This window comes from Gavia stellata, chromosome 8 (assembly GCF_030936135.1).
Source record: "Gavia stellata isolate bGavSte3 chromosome 8, bGavSte3.hap2, whole genome shotgun sequence".
NCBI classification, from domain to species: Eukaryota; Metazoa; Chordata; class Aves; order Gaviiformes; family Gaviidae; genus Gavia; species Gavia stellata.
In genome coordinates, this window is record NC_082601.1 from 4,947,711 (window position 1) to 4,975,008 (window position 27,298).

Consider the following 27,298-nt stretch of genomic DNA (forward strand, 5'->3'; position numbering starts at 1 on the left):
TTTAAAAATTCTATTGTTTGCAATTCTAATTGCATCACCTCAAGCGCTGCTGTGCTTCTCACCTCTGCGGGATGCACGCCTGCCCCATGCGCTGAAGTGCGAGCATTTTGAGGAACATAATTCTGAGAATGAGGAAAAAAAATTAATAATTGTGTATTTTAAAGTATATCACAAGCAGCTGATTTTTTCAATACATGTGTATTTGCAGTACATACTTAAAATAGTGCAAAGAATAACTTAGCAGTCCTTTAACGAAGTACTTCAAAGAGGTATCGTAAGTAAGCCTTGCGCTAAAAGGGATTTTGAGGCAGAATTTACAGATGGGCAAATCCTCACCTGAGACCATCGGGACTTCTTCCATTTTCTCCCATTCAGTCCATTTTTATTTCTGGCTGGGAATTGATCATCAATGTAACAAAGGCAGTCTTCACACACATGTGTGTGGATAATAAAGTGAAATTAAATGTTGTATTTTAGTGTTTAATGAACCAAAAGTAGGCGGCGCAATCCCTACCGCTTTGGGTGCAGACAGCGTTGGGCATCCTTGGTGCCTGCGGGTACTACTCGCTTTTGGCGTTCTGCAGGTGTTTGCAGCTCTCAGGTTGTGTGGATGGGGCAGACGGTGGTTTATGGGTGTAAATGAATCCTGGTGCTGATGCAGATATCCAAATAAAGGTGAATGATTTTGGTTTACCGCATTCTGAAAAGAGGTAGAGAATTTCTTGCTTTTTACAGTTGATTTATATAAAAGATAAATTAAGTGGCATTCTCACTTTGTGCACTTATACAGTTTAGTAATGACAAACCTTACAGCCGGTACTTTTGGGTGATCTAAATACTAGTTAAATTTTGGTCAAACATTAAAATGTGATTGTGTTTAAGGTATAGCTCTGGGGTTTCGGTGAGTCATTGTCATGAGTGGGAGGGTAAGGCAGGCTCTTTCAATCTAGGTTTGTATGTGTGTGTGTGTATACGTCGCATCCATGCTTCGGATGGGTGCATCTTGTGGGGCTGAGAGGGAGAAGGGGCAGGAGGAAAGGTAAAGACCCGTTGATAGTCCTTTGGAAAATCCCATTTTATTGGAATGTGGAATGTGAAAAGTTTTTGCCCGGATTAGGTATTACGGTGTGTTTGTCTGAAATCATCAAAGGTTGTAAGTATGTTTATGTCCACAGTGCATACCTGATGGGTTTTGTAGTTGGTTGAGTTGCGAAATACGGAACCACGTGTGCTCTGGATATGGCGGTGGAATAAATTTCTCATACGTGTGGGACTGTGACCGTTAAAACAATCATTACTGAAACCATATACCTTATTTCCTGTAACTAATAGCAGCTGTCTACCTGTGGAATATATTAACAATTATTCCTTCGGTTTTGGATTGTTGCTCAACTATTTTGTTGGACAGATATTTAAACACGATCTGTAATTTATGTTGTCTGAATACGTCAATGAACGGAGCTAATTATGGCTTTCTGATGCGATGATGCGAGCTCTGCTGATGTTTGTGAAACCACACTTCTGTTTGTAAGACAGAGTGAATGTATGTTCTTTAATAAATCATGGAAAATGATGAGTTTTCTGTACCTGGGTTGGTTAACAAAAATACTTTAGTTGGTGCTCACCTAGACTTTAGAAGGAAGCAATGGTTTCTGTGGCTAGCTGAACAGTTCTTTCCTCTGTGCCATTAAGCAGATATTTATTTATTACTCTGTATAGTACTCAGAATTTCTTTTAAAGGAAAATTATTGGGTCAAACAGTAGTGGCCCATTTAGGGACTCCGTCGCTTGCCATTTTTCTGCACCGTGCTCACCGTGCGGTAGAGCTGAAGCAAATGACAAAAGTCCTGGATGAATGTCCCTGTGAGATGCTGGCTTTAAGACAGCACCTAATTACCTACCTAAATTTCTCAGTACTTTCATATACCTCTGTATTAGTCAGGTCATTTTTGACACTGTTACCACTTGGGAGGATTTTCTTATTTCAGAAAGTTTCTTATTGCTGTATATCCTGAAGAATGTGCTGCTACGTTTGGTTCAGGCAGAGTAAGAGCTTTTCAAAGCGAAGGGTGCCGCAGCCCTGCGGAGGGGGTTGAGCTGTTCGAGGAACACCCAGGATTGCTGGCTCCAGGGAGGAAGCGCTGTAATGAGAAAGGGGAAGCAGTTCTGTTTTTCTAGTATTTGTTGTTTTCTTTGAAATGGGGAAAAAGAATACCTGGAGTGATTTATATTTAATTGAGGATTGCATTCCATCAGATACGGTGAATGTTCTCAGGCCATTTATCAGCTGTGTCTTTTCGAGACCTCTGAGGAGTGTACGGTACATATTTACCTTAACTTGGCTAGGTCAAGGGAAATAAAGCAAAAATAATAGATGTTATTTTTGTATGAGAACAAAACTGGAAGTGATGTGGGTGAAATACGAGGTAAATGACTGTGTCCTACCTCCTCTGTGCCTTTCTAAATACAAGAAATTATTAGTTATATATAATATAATTTCCTTTGCATTATCAGTGTATCTTTTTAAAACAGAAGATTTATTGGCTTTTTCATTGTTCCAGCTTAGTCAATCCCTGAAGTCAACGTGACGTATATTGTGCTGCCATTATTCTTTAGTAGTTTCATATTTAAGTAGCATCTTTTAAAAAACAAGAAGAAAACGTGCCATATACCGCTCCTTACGTAACATGCTTTTCTGAATTGAATTAGATGTATACTGCTGGTCATGTGTACCGATCATATAACACTAGAATGCTACAAGTGCTGGTGAGAATTTTACTGAGCAGTACCTAAATTTTGGAGGAGTTTTGTAAGAAAGCTTTTGAGCTTCAGATCGTCTCTGAAAAACGTGTCATTGCTGGTTTTCACCCGCGTGTGCTGCTGCCATGGGCTCTACGAGTGTTATTGTGAAGAATTAGGCAGCAAGAACCGTCTAACACCCACTCCACGATGCATCCACAATTTCATCCCAGTTTCCCTGTGTAAATAGGCAAAGGGAGTATATTGTATGGCAAATTGTGTAATATCTGCATAATGCGTTTTTATTAATAGATCTAAAGGTAGGGTAAAGGCAGAATAACCTAACTGTCAGGATCTTTAAGCAAGAAGGGAACCTGAGAAGTGAAAAAGTCTCTTCCCGTCAGCACGTACAGTCATTCTCTGTCCCCATAAGGGACGTACAGTGCAAACTGTTGCAAAACAAAACCAAAGAGCACATTGTCGATTCAGCTAAACCTAGCGATAAAACCGGTTTCAGAACTAGTCTGATGAAGTGCAATTTGATCAGATATTTCATGAACAAATTACTTTATTACTGATACCCCTAATGATTTGTAAATTAACTGCAGCTCATTCTCCCTGAGTGACTGACTCGGTGGCATTTACCAACTTTTCACGTACCCCTATTTTTAGGGGCTGAATTTGCAAAACGCTTCCCTCTAGTCCTTTGAGTTAAATTTTCGGCGACATTTGATGACAAGCGTAGCATGATTAATTACAAATTGTTCTTTAGGTGAATAGTGGATATTCTAAAACACAGCTTGTGTTTTTATAGCAGCTATTACCCTGCAGGCTCCAAAAGGGCTTTGGAGTAGAGAGTATGATTTCGGTTACATCATTGTAAATTCAGAAAACGTCAGTGATCTCAAAAGTGTGATTTTTGAAATTAGGTCAGTGGAAAAGAGATCAGAATCTGCTTTGCCACCTGAAAAGAAGCAAGCTGCAAAATGCAGTGAAGTCTTTGCTTTCAGAAGGCTATCATTTTTCTTCTGGAAGGAATATATTTGTCCAGAAAAATAATTTATTTGAAATAGTATGGGGGAGTGAATAATAAAGCAAATTATAACCTGAATCCAGGCTGGATTATGGCAAGAAATTCAGAGCATGGAATACTTTTTCTCTTGCTGATTGACCTGTAATGATCCAGGAGATCCACATCACCCTTTCAGCTTGCACCACGATGGGCCAATGGCTCAAAGCTATCTAGAGGTTTCTTTTTGTCTCCCAATTAAATTTATTCAGTGTTTGGATTCTTGTTGCCGGCTAGTTGATCTTTTGATAGCTACAGTGCACTTGTAAGGTTTTTTGTTTGTTTGTTTCCTACCCTCTGATTACAGAATACATTTTTTTTTTTTTAACCTGAACTTATATTTCACTAAATTTCAAGGTTGAGATGATGATTGAGATTTTTTGGAGAGTATGTAGTTCTCTGAATTCTCACTTCTTGTCACCAGAGGCTTTGAGAAGATAAGGATTACAGTCTGAAACCACTAGAAATTACAGGTCAGGAAATGGATGTACGGTCTTGCAATATACAGCATCCAACATGAAGTCCGAGCGAATGAGTTTAACGGAGATTCCTCCCGTGTTAGGGTATGTTGAGAAGGAAACCATCAGAGAGGCAGTCATGGGTGGTGAATACCTTTCAGGGTTTTGTTTTCAACTTTTGTATGTGATGGTTTTGCTCGAAGCATCTGAAAAGCAGCTTTTCAGTACCCCAAGTCGGTGACTCAGAGAGAGATGAGCAATAGTCACGGGGTTTTCATCTTTCCCTTCGCTTTGGGCAGCACGTTTTGCATCCTGTTTGCGAGCAGCTCTGTGGCCTCACATCTAAGAGCTTCCTTAAGCCTGCGATACTGTTCTCTTCCAGCCATTTTGGAGTACTCAAAAAATAATGTGGTTTTTCTCTCCTCTAGAGTCCGAGCATATCAATCCTGTGATGATCCCAGCTCCCAGTGATGCAGGAGAGTCCCGGGGTATGCTCAGACTGCATCTCCCCAGGCTGCTCTCTGGCTTTAAGTCATTCCCCCAAATTACCGTTATTGGAAACTGTTGGGGCTGAAGTGTGTTGGAATTGGTCTTTATCTACCGGCAGAAAAAGGGAGAAGCTTACATAAAAATGAATAAACTACGTTGTATGGACATACCCTCTAATGTATGGAAGAATGGTGTACTTAAGAGTGTGTAAAGTAAAGCTGCTTTTAAATAGCTGATTGAATAACAAACCAATAAATTGAAAATACAGTATTTTTCAAGTCCTGCACATTTTGATTAATTTAAAAGTTACAAACTGTATCTTTTGGTGGTTGAAACTAATAGGTGTGATAATTTTGTCATCATAATTGTTAAGTAGCCTTTCCTGAAGTAAACTCATTAATATAATATGAAGGATTAATTTCACAGGAAAAACGGAGACACTATAAGGCCTTTCAATATGTTTCTGCTTTTTCCAATGTCCTTTTCTTAAATAAACAAAAACAAGGTGTGTTTCTAAAGTAAAATATTTCTCTTATTGTCATTTTCAGAATCCAGACGGATCTGAAGTACTTGGAAAATGAGTGTTCTTCTCATTGAAGCCTTTTACGGTGGCTCCCACAAGCAGCTGATGGATCTTCTGCAGGAAGAGCTACAAGAAGACTGTGTCCTCTGTACGCTCCCTGCCAAGAAGTGGCATTGGAAAGCACGGACTGCTGCTCTTTATTTCATGCAAACAGTGCCAACGAGTACTAATTACAGGTAACCCAGGGATTGAATAATTTCGAAGTTCAAATTACAGAGAGGCCTTCAACCGGGTCTTTTGAGCTGAATCTTCAGTTGCGTGCATGCAAGCGTATATGTGCAAACAAATGGAGACTTGCAATGGACAATGGAAGTTCTTCTTCTTTCATTGACTTCTTGGGGTATAAATATGGGGAATTAGCACCGTGTTTTAGAGTTTCTTAGACTACTTTGTTTTGCATCACTAGTCCTTGGAAGACTCTAAGAGCACAAGTACATGGATAACTGTTTGTGTATACGTGTGTATGTACGTCATATTTTAAGATGATCAAGTGAATTCAGTAATACTGAAAGGTTTAAACTGTGCTTCACAGATTAGGTTGAAAGATGGCACAGATGTGAACACTGCAAGCTTCCTCACTTGCCCTCCGACGTATCTAGTAGCAAGCCTGATTTATCAGAGTGCACTACTCAGGCTGACCTGGAGGATTAAGGGAGCAGTTTTATCTTAATGACGGTCCGGTTCTGTAATGTGCCAGCAACTGTGATGTCAATTATGCATTTATGTAAGTGGCAAATTTCTATCAGCTAGAACCTGGGCTGATAAAAGCAGACTATTTAGGTCAACAGATAGCTATCATGTAGTGAGAATCAGTCAATCCAGAACCAAGCTGTCTTTAAACCCAGCGATTTCTCTTGGCCTACCTGATCAGTTGAGATGTGGTAAGATAATTGCATTAGGCAGTGACATATCACTTGGCGCGGTGCATGTTCCGCTCAGGGTGCGCAGCAGAGCATCACGACCTGGGTAGTAAATGAGCACTTGCTTGACTTTGCACCTTTATGGAGAGAGACTGTTCGTGCACGGGGATGTTTTAGCACAAGCAGCTGCTTTTCAGCCCCAAAATGAACTTCAGCAGGACTCTGAACACAGCTAAGTGATGCGCTAGCTAGTTACAGTTCAGAACTGGGTCTGGTATTTGTTACCAGGAGCAAGTAGACATAGTTGGCTGGGGAAGGAATATGATTTTTCGAGAGTAGGTCTTGTGCTGTAGAAGGCTGCATTTGAACAGTGTTACCCAACACAACGTCTAATCCATTTTGGAATGCATACTATATAAATGTACACCTTTTCTGTGCCTGCTTCTGGTTTGTATTTAAAATAAGCTACCATCCCAAACCAAATGTTATAATTAATTTTCCCGGGTTTGTCTTGTGCGAGGCATTTAGCGTTGGTTTCCTATTGCTTTCCTCTTGCAACAGTTTTGTTTTGGAGGAGTGTATATGACAAACTGTTATGTAAATTTGTCTTGTATCGCAACCACATCCTCCAACGCATCACAATGTTATCTGTGTTCCTTCAAGGTCAGCAGCCCAAGCTGTCCAGCACTAACTGTATTAAACTAATCAGACATCACTCATAGACATACACTTCATTAGTTTAACTTACAGTTACATTGACCTAAGATAACTTAACTCCAATTTGTCAAGTAACCCACATCTTGGGGGAAGGGAGAGGGAATGCCGAGAAAAAAAACCCCAAAACCCCACAAAAAAAAAAAACCCCACAAAAAACCCTCAACCCAGCAGCTTGAAAACTCACTTGAAGTTAATAAACTTGCAATCTGTCATAGACTTATGTGCAAATATAACCTTACTGACAGCAAATAAATCTGATCTAAGCAATAGAGCATCTTAAAGAGAGGAAAGCTTTTTCTTTGCTGTTGCTGTTAGGGTTTGATCAGACAGAATCAAGTAGTCAAAGTTCACAAAGATGCAATGTTTGAAAAAGAGTATGTACCTTATCCTCGCAGGCAGGATAGAGTTTTAGGAGCAAGGGCTGAGGTGACTGGTGAGAGGAAAACTGATTGGAGGTACCTTCTACTTTACTTGCACATTTTTAATGTTTGTTTTGTAATTGAATGTTTCAAGTATTCTATTAAATTGAAAGTATAAGTGCATCAGACTACAGCCTAATGAGGCTGACTACTCTCTCCTGTTAGAAGAAACGTTGATTAAAATTAACATTGATTCTTTTATTTCTAGCTTGCTAGTAACCAGTAAAGATCTGCTTCCCAGGTAGTAGTTAAAGGTAAAATTCTCATTGCGAACTGGCAGGAGTGTGTGTTTTGAGTTACATATTTAAATATTTCAACCTTCCTGTGAGGTTGTGGGAAATACCAAATTTGCATTATTTATAATATTGACATTATTTGTAGCATAAAAATTTTCTTTTACAAGTGATTTTCATAAATGTGACACTTCACAAATACCTTGTTTCTATTTGTGTGTTTAATAATACAGAAAGGTCACAAATATTTTGAGTGCAAACACTTTTGGTAACGGAGCTGCATTATTACATTTTTATTTTCAAACTGTACTTTATTTCAAGGTGCTGGTATGTATGAGGAATGATGCTGATAAGTCTGATATTGCTACACATCTGTACAGCAGTAGTATACATATGTTTTAGAAGATGTATACTTTCATACGTACAAGCTGATGATGGGAAGGAAGCAGGTTTGTTAGTTTTCAAGTGATGTTTAGTGAGTTAAGGAACAGTCTTTAAAAGCGCTTTGAAGCAGAGTATACAGTGCAGAATCATAGATGTTAAACTCAGATACTCTGCAGTGACCAGAGCTTTTATGTGATGAACTTGCAAATACTTTTAATGGAGAACAGACAAGTACTCCCTTGAGCAAGACTTAAAGCTGAACTGATAACGAGTGGTGCATCTAATGTGACTTTTGTGAACCATGCAGCCAATGTCTTGGTGTGCAATAAAATGATGTTCCCATGCAAAAATGAGATTTACCCAGAATTGTCACAGGGAGGAAATGTCCTCACCCGTCAAGGGGAACACATGCAGCTATTATGGAAGGTATCAGACACTTAGTATTTTATCTGCAACACTGCATAGATTTATATTAGTTCCTGATGCAAAGGCTGTGCTATGTTTCCTCTAGTAAAATGTTGCTTTTCTGTTTCCATGGCTTCATTGTGCAGTGTGTCGTTAAAGCAGCTCACGTCTTCATTCATCTCTTTAAAGGAGGACAGAAGCCCTGATGAATGGGGAAGATCGGGCACGCAGCGAGTCCCTCCGACTTGAAAGGCCATAAGCAGAGTTTTTTAAAGGTGGCTTACTTGGCTGGTAAACTTGAAATGGTCTAATATATCGATGTACAGCAGCCGCAGAACTGAGCATTTTTAAGAGCTTTCTGAATTGCTCTACAGAGACTCACATGATTTTTCCTTAATTGGAAAGAAGGTGTCTGTTTGGACGTTGCATTAGCACAAGGAGTTTCATCCTTGTGGTGGCAATTTCCAAATCACAGCATTTGAAATGTACTCAAAAAGGGCACTATTACTGTCTGCTTTCTCTAGACGAGCTTTTTGACAATTATGGAGTTTTGTTAGCAGTTGATGGACTATTATCATCTTCATTCTGTAAATTAGGAAGGTCCAGCAGAGAGACGTGACCTCCTCAGGCTGCTGGCAGTCTGCAGAGCTGCTGCGTTGTCTGCTTTGTCTCCCAACTTGCTTCAGACAGCTTAAACTCTTTGATAAATGTAGATGTCTGATCTTGTCTAAAGTTGTTTTCCATAGCACATAGTGACTATCCAGTAATTCTAGAAAGCACGTAACAAAAAAGAATTTTTTTAGCCTTTTTATTTCTTCTTAATACAAGGAAAGTTGTCAAATTTGAAAATACCGTTGCAGAACTTAATGAAAAAAAAAAGGAGGCTTTTCTTTTTTGTCTAATTCTGTTCTTTATTACCATGAACAATCTTTTAAATTTCAAATAATAAAACAGTTGATATGACACACTAGATGAAAACATTTTATATTTTAGGGACTCTCCTCTACAGAAGGTAATTCAAAACCAAAAAAGTTAGTAGTATAAGACTTAGATCTGCAAAAATGCAGTGTAGCTTCCCATTAGCTTTAATAGCACTGCTAGATTATTTTAAATATATATATATAAAAATATTATGTGTAACATTCAGTACTGCCCCCCAGGTAGCTGTTCGTATGAATAAAGATTTTATTTGTAACAGACTTTAGCCCTGAAATACCCCTAGGGTAAATGTTAGCATATATATACCCCTTGATATTTGACAACTATATTTTAAAGACAAACTCTATGCTTCTTACATTTTACAAAAGAGAAAGGAAATCATTGTTTTCAATTAACAGAGCCCTGAAAAAAACCCAAACCAAACCTGGGGGGTGTGGTGTTCAGCAATGCATAGTATATTCCAACAGTATATAATGTAGATGTGGGCTTGTTTGGTTTTTTTTTTTAAATAACCTGTTAAGACTACTGGATTTAGGATTGTTTCAGATCTGATGCTTTCATTCTGTTCTCTAAGGAGGAAATGTGTTGTTATAGAGTGAATTCTTTACTAACTGATCGACTGGTGCCACCTAAATATCCTCTTAAAAGCGGCAATCCTGTAAATTTTGATTCCAGCGAGTAGTTCAGTCCCACTGAAAACATAACACAGCTTGCCTGTGTGAGCATTGGTAAGCTAGAGTACTTACTGTTTTCTAGATATTTTCTTTAAAAAAAAAAATACCTGCAAGTAATATGTCCTGGGGAAGATGTTTGAAGATGTGAACGGAAGCAAGGCAGGGCAAATTTCAGCCATTTCATTAAAGCTGAATACATAGATGCCCATTTGTGCTGGGAACATTTCTGTCTTTTTACATCTTTATGTCAAATACTGGAAGTGCATCTTTATATAATCTTTGTAGGAAGTTGAATAATTTTCCTTCATTAGAGGCCTTCCCAGCATTTGGCCCTAATAACACTCAGGTAAGAAAGAAATAAATTGTATGTGTGAGTAGTACGTTAGTTAAATAAAAGATAACCACGTACCTGCAAATTAAAAAAGGTTACCTGATACTATTTTTTTTTTTTTTGGCATATTATATGGTGTTTGCTTCTGTATATAGATGAATAAAACTTGAATCTCATTTATGGTATCGACTACTGAAAGTGTGTATTTTGGTCTTACTGCTCCAACTTTGTTACGTTTGACGATGGGATGTGGCTCACCTTCTTGGAGTTGCTGAATAATTTTCTGCCCAGAACTCCTCTTAGTTTCACGCCATTTCTTGGTTGCTCAGTGTAAAGTTAAGTGTTTGTGTGTTTTAATTACGGTTTTCTGTCAGATGCAGCGGAACGTGCTCCTCGAGAATAGGCTCGTGAGTTGTCCTTTGTGCTTTGATTAGTTGATACAAAGGCACGAAGAAATAAGGTGACTAAACGTAATAGTCAGCATCGCCTAAAGACAGGGCTCAGGTCTCATCTTTGATTAAAAAGACCACGTGGGTGTAACTTACTCATTTCTGTAGCCTCACTGATGGATACAAATAACGATGTTCTTACCTTGCTGTAGAGATGCCCAAACCAGGAATAACAGAAGTCCTTCATTTAAAGGGGCAAAGCACACTGCAAGGAGGGTATGGGGGACATTGCTTAGTCCCGCGCTCCTCTTCCACGTTTCCGAGCCGAGTAAAGGGTCATTACGTCTTTAATTTCATTAGTGCCAAACTTGCTTGCATATTTTTTTAATTTTTTTTTTTAAACAAATCAGTTGAGTTCACCAAGGTTAATTCACACGGGCTTGTGCAAACGCATACACGTTCGTCCTGCCCACGCTTTGAACTAGCTGGTTGGGAGCTAGCTTCGTGCCGGGGGCCAGATGGCCGTCCTAGCGCCGTGTTGAGCCTAAACCCATAAACCCTACTGAGATACGAGACCCAGGCACCATGTACTGAGGAGCTAAAACAAATTTGTGACTTCTGACCAGAGCTGGCTGGTGTCCAGCCAGCTTAAACTGTAAGCAAAGGGAATATATGTCCATATGGAATGGCATGAAGCTCCACCGCTTAGCACAGATGATGCCCTCCACTTCTGTAGCCCCGGATAATAGAGGGTGTCCCAGCCTGAATAACGGGTGTGAAATTCTCCCTGACGAGGGAGAACCTGGAGGCCATCTGATGCTGGGAGTACGTAATGTGGGAACGTATGCATACAACTAGGTTTTGTGTGATTTAGGTTAATACGGCCCAAAATCTGTTCTGAAAACGACTTCTGAAAATGTTATCGTTCAAACTTCTAAAGAAGAGCATGTAATCGAATGTATTTGAGAATGATTTTTATCAGAACACTGATATAAAGCAATGCTTCGATAAAGTTAACAAAAGAAAAATGTTTAAATTCTTTAATTGATTTATTTTTTTAAATGGGGAAGGTGTTGTAAATAAAGGTAAAAAATTAAGTAATCCGTTAAAAAAAATAATCCGGTAAAAAATTAAGTAAGGTCTAAAGGCAAAATCATTTCCTATTGAGGATAACAGCACTGCTGTGGTTTCTCTGCTCACAATTAGACTGCTAAAATGTACTTTTCAGTATGACGGAGCGAGGCTGCCTGAAAGTTTTCATGAAGCCGGCGGAGGAGGTGGGATCTCCTTTGTCGGGCAGATTAATTACCTTGCTGCCGCGGCGCAGAGGGGCCAGAAGCAATGTCCTGGCTCTCGAAGTCCCTGTACAGTACGGCGATTTAAGAGCGAATGCTTTTATTCTTAGGTCTGGCTGTGTAAAAACTTGGGGAGGAGGAATCCAGTAACAACAACAAAAAAACCCCTCTTTTAAGAAACAGGACAAATAATTTCCTAAGTGAACTACCTGAAATTTATTCCGGCAGACAGCAATGTGATCTTAAACATTCACTTTGCATTAATCAACTTTGCCTCTGATAAAATGCTGGCAGATGGTAGCTATTCATTTTAAAAGTGACAGGTTTTCTTTACGTTTTTGTGTGGAAACCCCCACATGCACGCTTCCCTCCAAAAAACTTCAGTTGTTTAATTTGTCCAACATGCCTTTTGTTTTTTTAAATAGAGTCCCGTTATTAGGCAATTTCACAATTTGGGGAGTTGAAAGAGGTTTTGGAGAAATTTAAATGCAGGCTCTTTCCTTTGAAGTCAGTGGCAGTATATATATGAGCTCAAATTTGGCAGAAAGAAAACGGGAATGATGAACACGATGCAAGGAAAGGTGCAGGACGGGGAAGGGCGCTGGTTGGGACTGCTGGGTGATGTATAGAAAGTGCTAATGTGAAATGGCAGTTGTCCCTTCGATGTGTAAAAGATTTGCTGAAATTCCAGAAAAATATTCTGATGAGACAAGGAAAGAACAGTCTGGTTTTTCAAACCCTAGCATGTGTTTTCCTTTATGCTCTCCAGTGCCGGCTGAAATCCTTATTTTTCTTTCTAAAATGAATTTTATGAATCACCTGGAGAATTGATATTTACATTGCTGGCAGTAAAATGTAATGAAATTGTGCATTATGATTCAGTATTTCTACACTTAGGATTTTAATGAGTATTTTATCTGTTCTTTTAAATGGTTGCTGTGTATATATTTTATTTCTAGATTAGTTATGGATTACATTTCTATTTTCAAATAACAAACATACACAGTACTATATTATAAAGAACATGATACTTTCTACAATTCATTGTCATTTTAGTCCATAACACTAATTTGATCTTCCAAAGGGAAAGAAACAAAGCTTTTGGTTTGCATCTAATAAAGAGTAAAAGCTTGATTTTTTTTTTTTTCCTTTTTTTCTGTGCTGCTTATTTCTAATCTCAAATACTTTTTTTTCTGCACCTAAGAAGTAAATAATACAAATTTTGTCAGATACTTGGTTTGCACATGATTTGGATTTATAGCTTTATATTCCAGTGTCATAAATAACTAGCTTTCTTAATAAGTACTCACAGCTTGGCTGGATATTGTGAATTAATATATAATGAAAAGAAATTTTATGTTATGCAGACTGTTTTTAGGAAAACAGTTTTGGGAAAAGACCTACATTAACACTAATATTTTCTTTTTTTTTTTTTTTTTAAGCGTTAACCTGACCCAAATGCATTGAAGTTTGAAAGAGCAGGGATTCAGTTACCAAGTTCCCTTTAGTTACCTAGTTCAGCCCGAGCACCCGTACCTGAGAACTCAGTACCCTGCTCGGCTGGTTTCATTTCCGCTCGCGCCGTAACTGCTCACCTTGTCTCCGTTGACCACAACTGCCACGACCACTGGGTTGGGGCTTTCTCTCATGCACTTGGCTGGCACAGACTGGAAGTTCAAGCAATGTTGGGTTTTGAAGACACTGAGACGGTCCATAGCCACTCTAGAAAATGTTCCCAAGGGTGTTTTCTCTTATCTCCTTGATTCCTCTGGGATTACAACCATATACGGATTTATAATGTGCACATGACTGTGTAGGCAGGTGATACCTGTTAATAAGTAGCGCAGCTTGATAGGGTTGTGAAGAGGCAGTAGAGTGAAGTGGTGCTCCTGGTCCAACATCCACACAGCACGTTATTTCAGGGGTTTTTACTTCAGACCAGGTGTAGGCTGGTTCTTAAGGACTGAATGTCCATAAGATGAGGCTGGAGTCCATTAAATGCTGTCCAGGAGCATCACCTCCTGGCTTAGTTTAATTTGAAGGAGTCCAGTTCATAATCTTGGAGACCGCTCTGGTGTTGAGCTGAGGCATGCTAGGTGAGGGTGGTTGTGAGAGTTGCTTCATAAATGTTCTGAACCAGACTGAAGTGCTAATCTAAACTGACTCATAAAATACTTGATTTTGTGGATTATGCTATCTTTTCTTCTCTAAATAAACAACATATACCTAGGCTATAGTTTGATTACAATCTATATGCCAAATTACAGAATCACACAGAATCACAGAATGACGGGGGTTGGAAGGGGCCTCTGGAGACCATCTAGTCCAGCCCCCCGCCAGAGCAGGGTCACCCAGAGCAGGTTGCACAGGAATGCGTCCAGGCGAGTTTTGAACATCTCCAGAGGAAGAGACTCCACAACCTCTCTGAGCAGCCTGTTCCAGTGCTCTGCCACCCTCAAAGGAAAGAAGTTCCTCCTCATGTTTAGGTGGAACTTCCTATGACCAAGTTTGTGCCCGTTACCTCTCGTCCTGTCACTGGGCACCACTGAAAAGAGACTGGCCCCATCCTCCTGGCACCCACCCCTTAGGTATTTATAAGCATTGATAAGATCCACCCCTCAGTCTTCTCTTTTCCAGACTATAAAGACCCAAGTCCCTCAGCCTTTCCTCAGAAGAAAGATGTTCCAGTCCCCTAATCATCTGTGTAGCCGTACATCTTACAGTGCGATGGAATGCGTTTAATTTAATAGGGACTTCTGACTCCCCCAAACTACAGTTTGATCAATTTATTTCCTCCTCCTCTTCCACCTTGTACTACTCAGCCCAAGTGTCTTGGGAATGATACCTGTTATTGGTATGCTTTGAAGTATTATGATGATCAATCTACCCTCCTTCACAAAAATTATTGAGAATCTATGTAAATTATGTCTATTCATTGGAGTATCTTTGACAAATACCAGGCAATCGAGAGGCTTTTTTTTGCTCATCATTCTATAACGAAGGTTTTTGCAGTCTCCTTATTCCCTTGGACTGTATTTTCCCTTTCTTGCCTCTGTCCTTTGTCCCTGTCTTTTCCTCCCTCCCTCCTGCACATACACTCTGATGGTCCAGTGGACACAGTCATTTTAAAGAATGCTTTCCATTTCAGAGCACTTTTTTTTTTTTATTGTTTGCGTTTATAGCCTTGCCTACTTGTTCATCATTTTTTGTTTTAGCACTCTTAATTTCCATTTTACTTGTTGCACGCCGGAGCTTATATTTCTGTCTAATAGCAACTTGAAGAAAGAACAAAGGAAAGAGCAGTGGACATAACATCAAAAGCAAATTTGTGGTTTTCTTTCTGCAGAATAATTACTGGAAGAATTTCTATCTGTTAACAATATTGTTTCTAATTATTACTATGAGGAAAGATGTAGCTAGAGTGGGCCTAACGTTTCTCTCACACCAGTTTTACTTGTTGTAACTACTAAAATTGCTTAAACTAGTGATTTATCAAATGTTTTTTAAAAAAGGTGTAAATTACTGTAAGTAAAACATAGAAAATGTATTTCAACTTTGATTTTTGTTGCACTTAAGTGGTACTCCTGCTCTGAGCTTTGTCAACTTGTGTTTTCTTTAAGAGTGATAATATTTTTTTAACGTATATTCTGCATATAATGAAGACGCAAGTCTATTTGGCATATGGAAAAAATCTTCGTGGCATTAAGTATTATGTAATAACGTGAAGAAATTTTTGAATGCATATAATACCATGTATATTATATATGGAAGAATTAAAAAAATTGAAGAGGAGTAATTTCAGAACATCTGCAATTTTTTATTTATGTAAGAGAATATCCAATTTTTAATTAAAGATGGAATTTAAGAATGATAAATGGGACCATTATCTAGTAGCAGTTAGTTTGCAGGCATTTTTTTCCTACTGTTCCGCAGATTGCGGCAGGTTTGACAGTGCCTTTGGCTTTTGTGAGCAAAATGCATTTCCTACTCGTGACAGAATAGTTGTAACTCACCAAACATGGAACAGTTATCATGCATAGCGACATCTCTATGTATAAACCCTGAGGAATAGAATTATTTTAAACTGTGCATATGCAGAAATTTCCTGGTAATAAATTCTATTAAAAACGTAACAGCTAAAAATTTTATATGCCAAATGAATTTGGAGAAATAGTGCTAAAGATACTAAAACTGTGCAAGAAGAGGAGATGGATTTTGGGGGAAATTGTAACAAAGGAGTATTTTTTTATTTTTATTTTATTTTTATTTTATTTTTATTTTATTTTTATTTTATTTTTATTTTTTTAGAGTGAAATGATTCCTAAATTAACTTAGAAGGAGAATTTCTCTTGCTATAGCTATACTGTAATAAATTGTAGATGAGCCAGAATTAGATGTTATTTCTGAAGGAAGTGCCGAAGTACTCTACATCATACTGTTTACAGTGCCAGACATAGCTTCTGTCTGCCTTGTAGCCATTGACAAAAAAAGGAATGTGTGCTTTAGACCTGTTTTCCTTCAAGGATGTCCAGTTCATCTTGACACAGGCTGAGGCTCGTGCTGGAGGTTAATAGGTGGATGGTTAATGGTAATGGTTTTGAAGGTGAATGGTGAAGGTTTTGATTAGATAGATTGCAGGCGTTCTCTACAAACAGCTTGTTTTGTCATATTTGGCAAGTTTTTGAAGCTTTTTGGTCTTCAGTAGTAGACTGACCTTTTTCTTGTTTGTTCTTTTTTTGACTTTAGCCCTTAAATTACTTCCATGCTATCCTCATCCTAGGCTAAAGTTGGTTCCGAATTATTGTTACATCCACAAGTCTTAGCTGTGTGGTATCAAAGTGGGAGGAAAAAGAAGTTGGGTAGGTGCTTTGGAAGTAACTTTGAGTTAGCCCAGCATTGCCATCAGGTGTTTTGCATCTCTTGGTATTTCTGACTCTCAGTTCTCCCAGGAGCAAATAGTGCTCTACATGCCCTTGTATCATACAAGTCATGCCCGCTGACCATGCCGGTATTGCCTTTTCTCTCCATTACTTTCACAAAACTTCAGGATTCTGATTGCGAGAGAAGTTCATTTGTCTGGGGTCAATTGACCATTGTGTTTACTGATCGCTTTAGATGATGTCTTCAAGATACCAGTCAAGAGACTTATATGGAAGAGGGCTTGGTTACGGAGTCCTCATAGCTATCTACTCTAGACTGTCGCGTTATCATCTACTCAAGGCTATACAGGTGGAGTCTGGTTTGCAGTAGCGCTTACTTTTGTGAGGTTTAATGCCAGCCTCGCAAAGATCTTGTGGCCCCAAGCTCGTTTGAAATCACTCTGCAGTGGTTTCTGTGGCTGTCAAAGCATTCAGGTCTGAAGTACTTTAAACACACATCTCAGGTCTTGCCCAAGAAAGTGGAAGCTCTCTAGGCAGAGGTGGTAGGGAGGAGTTTCAGAAAAGAATAGTTTCTAGAAAAGACTCTGGAAAACCAGTGTTTAATGTAATTATTCAAAATTGCATCAGTGAGTTAAAAAAATAAAACCTACCTTTTCTTCCATTTTTATTTTTTTTTAATATGGAGCAGAGAACCTAGAGAGTGGTCTTGAATTAATACTCATTCTGGTGTAAACAGACTGAAAAATACATGTATATATTTTTGCGTATCAATACAGAAAAAAGTCAAGATTTTAGTGTGCCATGCTGTTATGATGAGTGGCGTATACATTCAGTATTAGAAAGTAAGCACCTATACTTTTAAAATACTAATTTCCAATGTTACCAGTTGTATGGAAGGCCATTGACATTGGGGATTGCATGGGGTCTCTGGGGTTCAGGCATGTTTGAAGGCAATATTTATGGTGTCTCTGTACCTCCTGTCATTAGCAGGCATTTTTCAAGCGGCTGTTCTAAGATTATATTTTGCACATGGCTCTTAAGTTTCCTTAGATACCGACTGGAAAAAAGTGAAGGATGTCATAGTTTTCCTGTGCCTTCAAGAGATTTGGTGGGTGATGAGACCAATGTGCTCAGCGCATGGGTGGAGTCGGTATGTCTGGGCGAGCGGGTGAATGAAGTGGTGGCAGGGAGGGAGTTGGACAGCCTTGTGTGCTTCCTGCATTTTTAAGCAGTATAAAGGTTATTTCGGCTTTTGAGATGAAGCTCGGCAGCTGCTCTGCAAACTCCTAAGAAAAGAGGGGCCTGAATTTTCTTTATCATCTCGAGCATCTGCCTCTGACCACAGATGTTGCAGGGGCTCTGCATTTCTCTTAACTGATAGCCTTTGAATTACACGGTCGATATATAGTAATAATGAGAATGTTTTTTATTGGATAAGATGGGATTCGGAGATAATATTGTTACCTGTTAATTGCTAGGTACATACTAAGACTCTGAATCGTGAAGAGGAAGGTACAAAAGCTGTGTGCGCGAAGCAAATGCTTGGCAGCGGAGGAAAACAGCTATGCAGCCACGCTCTGGGTTGTTACAGCATCACCGTGGTATTTGTCTTCCCGTTATCTCTTTAGCTCACTTTTCCACAGCGTGTTTTGGTCCATACATATGTGCTTTTATTTATTTATTTATTTTGGCCTCTCAGCATGTGCTGTGGAATTTAAAACTGTAACTTCATTAACTCTCGTGTGCAATATCTTTAATTTTGTCTTTAAAATACGGAAGGGTTTGTAGTGTGAGCGGTGGTATATTTAAGGTAGAATATTCCATGTTTTTGCAGATTGTCAGTGTTACACACCAGAGCAGCCTTCGGACCACAAAGCCCAGCCACGCTTGTTCTATTAGCTGTACTTCAGAAGTATTTGTTTAGTTTTTTCCTCAGATGGATAACCAATATGGAACATTCTGTCCACAGAAGTCTTATTAAAGAGGTTAGAGCATCCTGCTAATTAGGAAAAACTAATTAGGCAGATTGTTGCGCCTGTAACCAGAATTTTATATTTTAATGGATTTTGAAATGTGGTATACTCACTTTTCCTATTGGAAAATACACTTTTGAATGTCTGGAAACAGTCTTTTTAAGGAGATTAGGCACTCAAGAGTAAGAAAGCAGTAACATTTTAATTTTTGAATTTATTAAATAGACTGTAGAAGAATATATGCATTAATTCATACCAGCTTCTTATGGTGGAAGTCAAACTTGCTTTGTTACCTTCCTGTTGGTAGATTTAAAGCTTTTTAACTGCCCCAAAGAGGAGTAGGATTAAGTTCAGATGAAGAAACAATATGGTTTTGTGGCTGCGTTAAAATTAGGCTTAGGTGGTACACATATCTCACAAATTACTCTTTGGCTAAATTCATGGACTGCTGTTTCACTGAGTCTTGGGAAGTTTATCGTGTTTAAAGGTGGATCAAACCCATTTGTGAGTGCTCTCGCAGTGCTGTTAAGGACTTTTGGCCTGGAAGCTGACAAATAAACCCATTCTTAGCTATGGGGTGACCTGGAAGCAAAACCATTGGGGTTGGTTGTGTTTCCATGGTTCGCATCTTAATTCCTGTTAGGTACAAATGACCAGTGCTGAGGCATTACTTTGGTTTACATGGTGCCATGTGGCAAGGAAGGGATGTTGGTGGCTGGGGAGAAAACATCTGATTTGAGATACACTTAAAATATATATATTTAAGGTGGATTTCTCCTTTACGTCTACTTTTGAACTTTTTTTCAGCTGTGCCCTGCTACGAACTTTAATTACTCTTAACCTTTTTTCAGGCTTGTCGTTCTGCGTTTTGCAAGATGCCTTGGTTTGTCAATAAGCCGTATAGCCGGGAGCTGCGGGCAGTGACCTGCAGTCTGTCTCAGGACCATCCATTGAGATGTAATTCAAGATACAGATGTTGAAATTGGTGAGACGAGGTCGGCAGCCATCTGGAAGTCAGCCATCTGCTCCTTCCAGCAGAAGCAGGGAGCCATGCGTTTGGGGGTCCCTGCCTCTTCTTGTCACAACCAGAGTCAAGACAATTTAGAATTGAGTCTTTGAAGCCTGATTTGTGAGTATTGGATTGCCAAGGACTTAGCATGTATGGAGCTAGAAAGGGAAAAACGGACAAATACTTCTAGTCAAGCAAGATTTAGAAATGAGCTGTATAAAAGGACTTCAGTAAAGCACTAAAGGCTTAAGATCATATAGCTTAGGTCTAGCAATGTGGAAGAAGAAACCATGGAGCAAAGGGAGATGCAGCTTGCTATGGTAACCTATAGAAATCGGACAGTAATGTCCCATCAGGGCGTGGGGCTTGCTAATTATTTTGCTACTGCATCAGGAGACATGCCCAGGAAATACAGGTTTCGTACCACATGAAAGCAGAACTGTGAATACAGGGACTGGAGGATGGAACAATTAGGTCTGGTCTGTATAAAGGAAAGCCTTCCTACTTCCAGTCCAAGGAAGCTGAAAAGAAGGCAAAAATATTGCAAGACTTGTTTTTGTGGCGTCAGCCTCTGCCACCGCCAGACCTTCTATATTTGCTGGAGTGTCAGCTCTGGCTTTGGCGAGTCAGATTTGTGTTCAGCATCTGTGATGACCTGTAGATTCGCACCCTTCCACGCTCCTGCAGTTTAGTCTTCAGCGTGAAATCTGGGACTATTATCAACCAGACGGGTCTAGGTAGTTAGCATGATGTCATGTCTCTTAAGCAGTTTATGGAACAGGAATGAAATTGATGGCAATAAATATTTTAGATTGTTTTTGTTTGGCTTCCTAAGGAGAAGAATTTCCTTAGGTGAGAGGTTATTTTGCAAGCGACTCCACTGTATGATGTATCGACGGCTTCAGTACATAGGAAGCTTCTCTCCCTTCATTGTCATAGGTTGAAATTGATACTCGCACGTAATAGCTTTACAGATTCTTGGTTTAATTACTGGTCATTCTTCTGAAGTGGATGACTCATTTAGCCTTCAGTGATTGGAGGTGTTGTGGCTCTCCATATAACTCTACACATTACGTATTTTTGCTCTGAAGAACTACAAGAATGCCTATTTTCCCCTTGCATGTCTCGTTTCCTCGGGTAATACAGAGAAAACAGATCTGAAAGGGGGTATGAAATGAGAAAAGGCGTGTTGCGAACAAATCTGCATCGATCCGGATGGCTGTTGGTGCACACTTGCACTCTGCCCATTCAGTTCTTGCCTGGAAGGGTGTGCTTGGCTCTGTCCTATGGCCTGTTCTTATTAGTAAATAAATAAATTAAATATGTAATAAATGAATCTACTAGTCTGTACTTCTATGTTGGTATTTCAGATTAGGAAGCTATTTAATTCTGATGGCAGATTAGCATGAAATTTCTGTGTTTCACCATGTTCTGGCATGGTAAAATGTTAAAGTTAACATTAAAACTAGTTCTCGTTTAACTGTAGCCAGCTTTTCTTCCAGCGTTTCAGGCTGTGCATCCTTCGCTGTGACATTGCACGTGTCCTGGTAGAGGCCCATTGCAGAAATACAGGCTTTGAATCAACCAGCAGCCAGGCATTTCTGTATCAAGAGACAGCACTTGGTCTTGTTGCACTGAGATCTAAATAAATTTGCATTGATCTCAATAAATGTGGATGTTTTGAACCTTGACTTTCTAATGCTTCACAGTTGGGTATTTTTTTCCCTGCTTTGTCAAGGAGGATGACTGTAGTAAGACCATGAGCTGATTACTCCCTGTATTAGATAATCATTTCTTAATGTGGGAGGGATATTAAGAAGAATAGATGTGAGCGCTCTTGGAAGACTCTTTATGGAATAAGGTTTAAGCACCGCTGTAAATAGGGTGCACGTTCCCTTTCCTGCTGAGTCAGATATAGCTTGGCAGTTGCGGGATGAATATGCCAACAACCAGGACAAAAACCAAGGTCTTAAAAAACACTTGTAAAACATATGGTGACTCTACTCTCTTTAAAAATTGTCATTATTCCTGTGAGGCGGTGTCACCCTTGGATTTTAGGTGGGCAGTAGTTAGAGTTTGATTAAAGACCAGCCCAGGTTCTGTCTAGATATGTCTGTGAAGTACCTCTTTGTTTCCCCACGTCACGTGTTTGGCTTACCACGTGCCAGGGGCAAATAATTCTGAGTCTGCCTTAAAATTTAAAAACCTGCTGGTGTTTTGAGTATCCACGCGCAGCGGTGGGGAGGCTGCTCGGCGAAGGGGTCATCAGGAGGATGAGCGGGTGGTGCAGGAGGGGCGTTGGGTATCCTTCCGCTGGAAAGTCACCGCGTCAATGGTCAACTAAATCATGTTTTTTCTTCGGGGAAGCCTGAGTCATCATTAGAGATGAAATGCCTATTTTCAATGAAAAGACAGCTAATTTGATTGATGGTGGTTTTTTCCCCACCAGTGACACTTTAAAAAGAAACCAAAGGTTTTTGGGGGTGGCTGTTAAAGTTTGTCGAAGTCTATTCAACATGTAGAAATAGGGTTTTAGTAATTGGAGTTAGCCTTGTAAGAGAAGACCTTGTAAAAGTATTTTTTGTCTTTATTTTGTTGTTTGGTTGGTTTCTTGTAAAAGCTTTTTCTGGATTGTGTAACTAAATGTGGGACAAGATGCTGCAAGTCTAGTTTGTATTTTAATTAATGCTCTAAAGGCACGACAATCCAGAGGATGGTTGTGAGAGGGATGGTAATAGTAGGAAAGATAGTAATAATGACTTCATGTTTAATTTTTCGGGAGCTGAATTTTATTTGTGTAAGCTTTTTAAAACATTAAGGTTGATCTGTGATAGTATGTAATGAAAAGTTTTGTGCTTCTAATTTTGGTTGGTGGACTCTGGAACGGCTCTCCTGTCATTCCCAGCAGCTTTACATAGAAACTTTTCCCCCCACGTAAATATTTTTAAGATGCTTTCATTATGAAAGTCCTTGAAATTAAGATTTTTTTTTTTTTTTTTCCCAGCGATGGCATATGAAGGTGTTTTTGCCGTAGTGGCACTTGCCCGTTTTTGATTATTTTCTGCCTCTGAATATTACGTGATTTCTTGTTAAAGTGAATGACAAGATGATGTATGACACACTTGAGATGGTATTGAGCAGAGTATAGTTGGAAAATTGCAGTGATAATTTTCTTTTTACATCTCAAACTTACACGCCATTGAGGAGAAAAAAAAAAAGTGTAATGGGTAACTCAAGAAAAAGCATAAGGGGAAACCTTGAGAAATTACAGGGAAATTTCCATAACAGATACACTAATAATGCTGGTTTAATAATGATTTCCTGTCATGAACTATTTTTATCATTTGCCTGCTCTCTGACGTGGCATTCTATTTAACATTTTTGAGAGCCATGTTTTAATCAGATTAAGCTGAAGGAAACCGATAGGTATCTGTTTGGCTCATGACTTCTGCTTCTGTTTCTGATTTAGTCACAAGACTATTGTTGCTGGAATCTTTTAAAACCCATTTTGCTTCCACTTGCAGCCGGCGTGTGGCTCCCGGTGTGCGAGCCCGGAGGTTGTGTGCCAGGGATTTTCATGAGATAGGCGCAGGGTGCATTATGGAATTATTTTGTAAATTAAAGAAGACTGAGACAAACTGTGTCTTTTCTTCATGTGATTAAATAGCTAAAAATAGGTATTTATTTTTAGTTTCAAGTGTAGTAATGTTTCTTAGGAACAAACTCACCCAAAGCAGTGTGCTGGGAAAGGCTGATCGTGAATAATGCTGCATTCTGATCTACTTAAGCACTTTCGCTTTACATAATAAAACACTGGGTATTCCGGCATCATTTTATAAAGTGTGCAACATGAATAATGCTTCCCATACAAGAGATGTCATGAGAATAAAATATAAATACATATATTTTTAACTTTGATATTTTCTTGTTGTTCAGTCATTTTATTAAATTAAAGACAGCAGAAAAGTTTGTAAGAAAATTCCTAGTTATGTTCTCCACTGTTGTGCACGTCCTGCAAGTTCAGGAAATGACCCCCCCCAAAAAAAGGTCCTGTATAACATTTGGGATTATTGGTTGTGCTTGGACACTATTGGACTTAGGACCTCATTCGATGGTCTCAGCATCCCAGAGCTTGGGGGAGGACCAGCAGCCTGGCTTTGAAGAAGCTCCAGCTATACATGCTTTCGTAATTTCCAGAGCAAAACCCACGTATTAAATTTCTAATGACCTCTTTTGTCTAGTGCAGATACAGATTTTTGCCCACACAGTAGAGAGTATTCAACAGCTTGGCTTGTATTGTGTCTTCCTTCAGTGTATTATTTATTTGGTTGACGTGCTAGAAAACAGCAAGCCTAAGAATTAATAAAGGTTATTAGTTACTTTCCATAATAAAATTAGCTGACCTTTAAATAGGAGCATTATACAGGGGATCTCTAAGTGGAAAAATGACAGAATGCATTTTTAATATGGTAGCCATTTCGATTACTAAATCTTACAGTCACAATATAGAAAGTCCATGTTGTGATTAAATGTTGCTCTTGACTGTGGATTTGCAGACAACAGTGGAATAAGTGGAATTTTTGTATTCAAGACATAATTTAACCCCTCGGTTACAGTTTCTGCCACCACTTCTATTTGGTTACATTTGAACAATAGAGAAAAATGAAGACGCAACTTGATTTTCTAAAAATGAATGTCCTTTGGAACCAACAGCAGTGGGAGTTTTCTGTGGTTTTTATTAAGCATGATTATATGCAGATTCCTTGAGTGCTCGAGCAGACAGTCTTGGGTCGCTATCAGGCATACGTGATGTACGCCCTGTAGCTGGTCACATGCAGTTCACTGTATCAGCGTGCTATTATTTATTAATCTTCCCAGTGTCTGAATTTATCTCCCCTTTTAAAGAGAGGCTTACTATAAAATACAGTATTGTACATGAAGTTTACATGCACCCCTTTTGTTTTTAAGTTGGGAAGAGGATACACCTTGTTTCCAAAGTAGCTATTAAAGCAAACTTTCTTAATCTTTTTTTGTACTAACACAGGGTTTGTACTAAATAATGGCATCATTAATTGTGCCATTATCGAGAAAAGATCCTATAAAGGCTTTACGGATGCTCTGTATTTTTATTGTTATTTTTGAAACTTTGATAATGTTAGTAATGATTCTATTACGGTTTGGATTTCAGGTGAACTTCGGTACAGCAGCACAAGCGAATCTGTAGTTTTTAAAATTTTGATTAGGTCTTACAACATTTGTTGAAATCCTTACAAGATATTCATCTATTTGTAGCATCATATAGGTCTGTCTCCCCATCTGTCTCTGTTTTTCATGACAACGAGGCTCTGGTACATTTTTTTTTTTTCCACTTTAGTACTTATTCATTGAAGCCCACTGTAATGCTGTTTCTATCATAGTTATTTGTCCAACAGCTTTTATTGATCATTTGTGATAAAATAAAAGATTTCTACATAGGGAGAAATTTTAACCAACAATCAGTGAATTCGGTTTAATTAGATTTAGTTTTATATGGTAGGAAAACTAATGTAATCAGAACCCATTTATGTACTATTAAATAAATAAATTACTAACATAATGTGGTGCCAAAATCCAAGGAACATTGAAAAAAACCCCCATGTTCTCGATGGGTTATTTTCTGCTAGGCCATATTTATTAAGGAATTCGTACAACTTTTAGATTCATACCCTTACTTTTAAAATATAAGGTACAGATTCCCTCCAAATAAATCCTTATTTAACAGGATATCCCTGAGACATTTCCCCCCCCCCCAGTATTGGCAGCCTGACTAAAATAGTCTCATCTGGTTTAACTAAAATCTTTGCATTACTTGGCGGTGGTTTCTTTTGTACGTGGTGCTTAGAGCTCATTGAAGCTCAAACGGGACAGGAAATGCAAATCATGCAAATCATCCTCACGCTGACGATGTACAGTGGCGTGATTGAGCAGCAGTACGTATGGCTCGTGGGCTGACCACATGAAAGAAGTCATTTAAAGACCAGATGAGCCCAAGCTGGGTTAAGTTAGACTATGTGTGAGCTTCAAAGCTTATAGAATAGCATCCTTTTTAAAAATAAATTTATTTTATTAATAACACCTGCACCGAGTTCTTAAACAGTGAGAACATGTATAGATGAACGTTACATTAAATATATGCCATACTTAAATCAGAAGGGCAAAATTGTTATTTTTGTGGCAATTCACGTATGCATTCCCATCGGTGGAAGTAGACCACAGTCTAATGTGCTGCAAAAAAGTCCGGTTCGTGTTCGTTGTACATAAAAGCCCAACTCTTCTCTGCCTTTCAGGTAAAAATGAAAATAAATGGAAGATAAAAGGGGATTTTGTGCAGAAGGGTTAAGAACAGGCTTTCTGTAAGTGCTTGTGAGTGGAGAGGAGAGGGAGGTTGAGTGCTTGCTGCTTCGAATTTCTAGGGTAACTTCAAAAAAAAATCCTGCGTCTTTTTTTCCATATTTCTGAAGAGCTCTTTCTGTGTAGTTTCGGGACTGTATCCTTTCAGTAAAGCTGAGCCCTCCTTGGGTTGTGTAACTCTGAACCTCGAAGGTGGTGTGGTTGGGAGAGCAGCTGTGGTGGGAACCCTGGGCTTCATCAGCGACTCTTGTGAGATGGACGTGCAAAGACCTATAGGCACAACCTGAGTAACGTCACCGGTCAAAATTGTAATAGAATAATAAGCATTTTTCATATTAAACTTGTAATAAAAAGCATATATTTTTAAGGACATTGTTAGCTCTTCTTACCATGGGTGATACTCAACAGGGGTGGCTCTTCTGCTTCTAAAGAGTCTTACTTCTTATGAGGTGGGTTTTGGGTTTTTTTTTACAGCCCTCATTCGCTTTTCCTTAGATGTTTCTAAAAGTTGAGAGTCATTCAAATTATGTAACATGACACAAAGCTGGAAAATGTCAATCTTCAACGGTTTCTGCATAATCTTGTTTAATTTTTCCTTGGAACAGTAGCCCTTAGGAGGTCCATGGTGGGACCAGTCAGAACACTGCACTGTATCACCCTGATGGATGTAATTTTGGCTTGATATTCTTAACTGCTCCCTGGCTCCTCCTTGTTTTTGTACTTTCTACTAATAATCTGTGGTAATTTATCCAAACACAGGAGCAAGAAGATAGGAAGAAATTAGGTTTTTATGCTTCATCTACTGGTTTGCTTCTCTCTCATCAAGTCAATCCACAGGTCCTGCATCAGAAAGAGAGAGGGAAATTTCCCGTTATATAGATATTTTTTTAAAAAAAACCACTAAATATATTCCTTTCTTTAATATCATATATGAGGCCAAGAGGAGCATTTCCCCCCCTCGGTGTGCCTGCAGGTTGGGGCAGCTCCCGCCGCGCTGAGCACATAGAGGTGGTAGTCATAGGACTTAGTGGGGGGGTTTGGGTTCAGTTGGGGCTGGAATGG

At 39.0% G+C, this 27,298-nt stretch overlaps 1 protein-coding gene across 7 annotated transcripts in view; it reads left to right on the forward strand.

Moving 5' to 3' along the window:
- Positions 1–5,309: 5,309 nt before the first annotated feature.
- Positions 5,310–27,298, forward strand: part of GTDC1 (glycosyltransferase like domain containing 1) — a 129,793-nt gene continuing 107,804 nt past the window's right edge. For all 7 annotated transcript variants that reach the window (XM_059820308.1, XM_059820311.1, XM_059820314.1 and 4 more), the window contains exon 1: positions 5,310–5,514. In XM_059820308.1, coding sequence (XP_059676291.1) covers positions 5,333–5,514 — 182 coding nt within the window. In that variant the 5' untranslated portion in view covers positions 5,310–5,332. The remainder of the gene's footprint in view (positions 5,515–27,298) is intronic.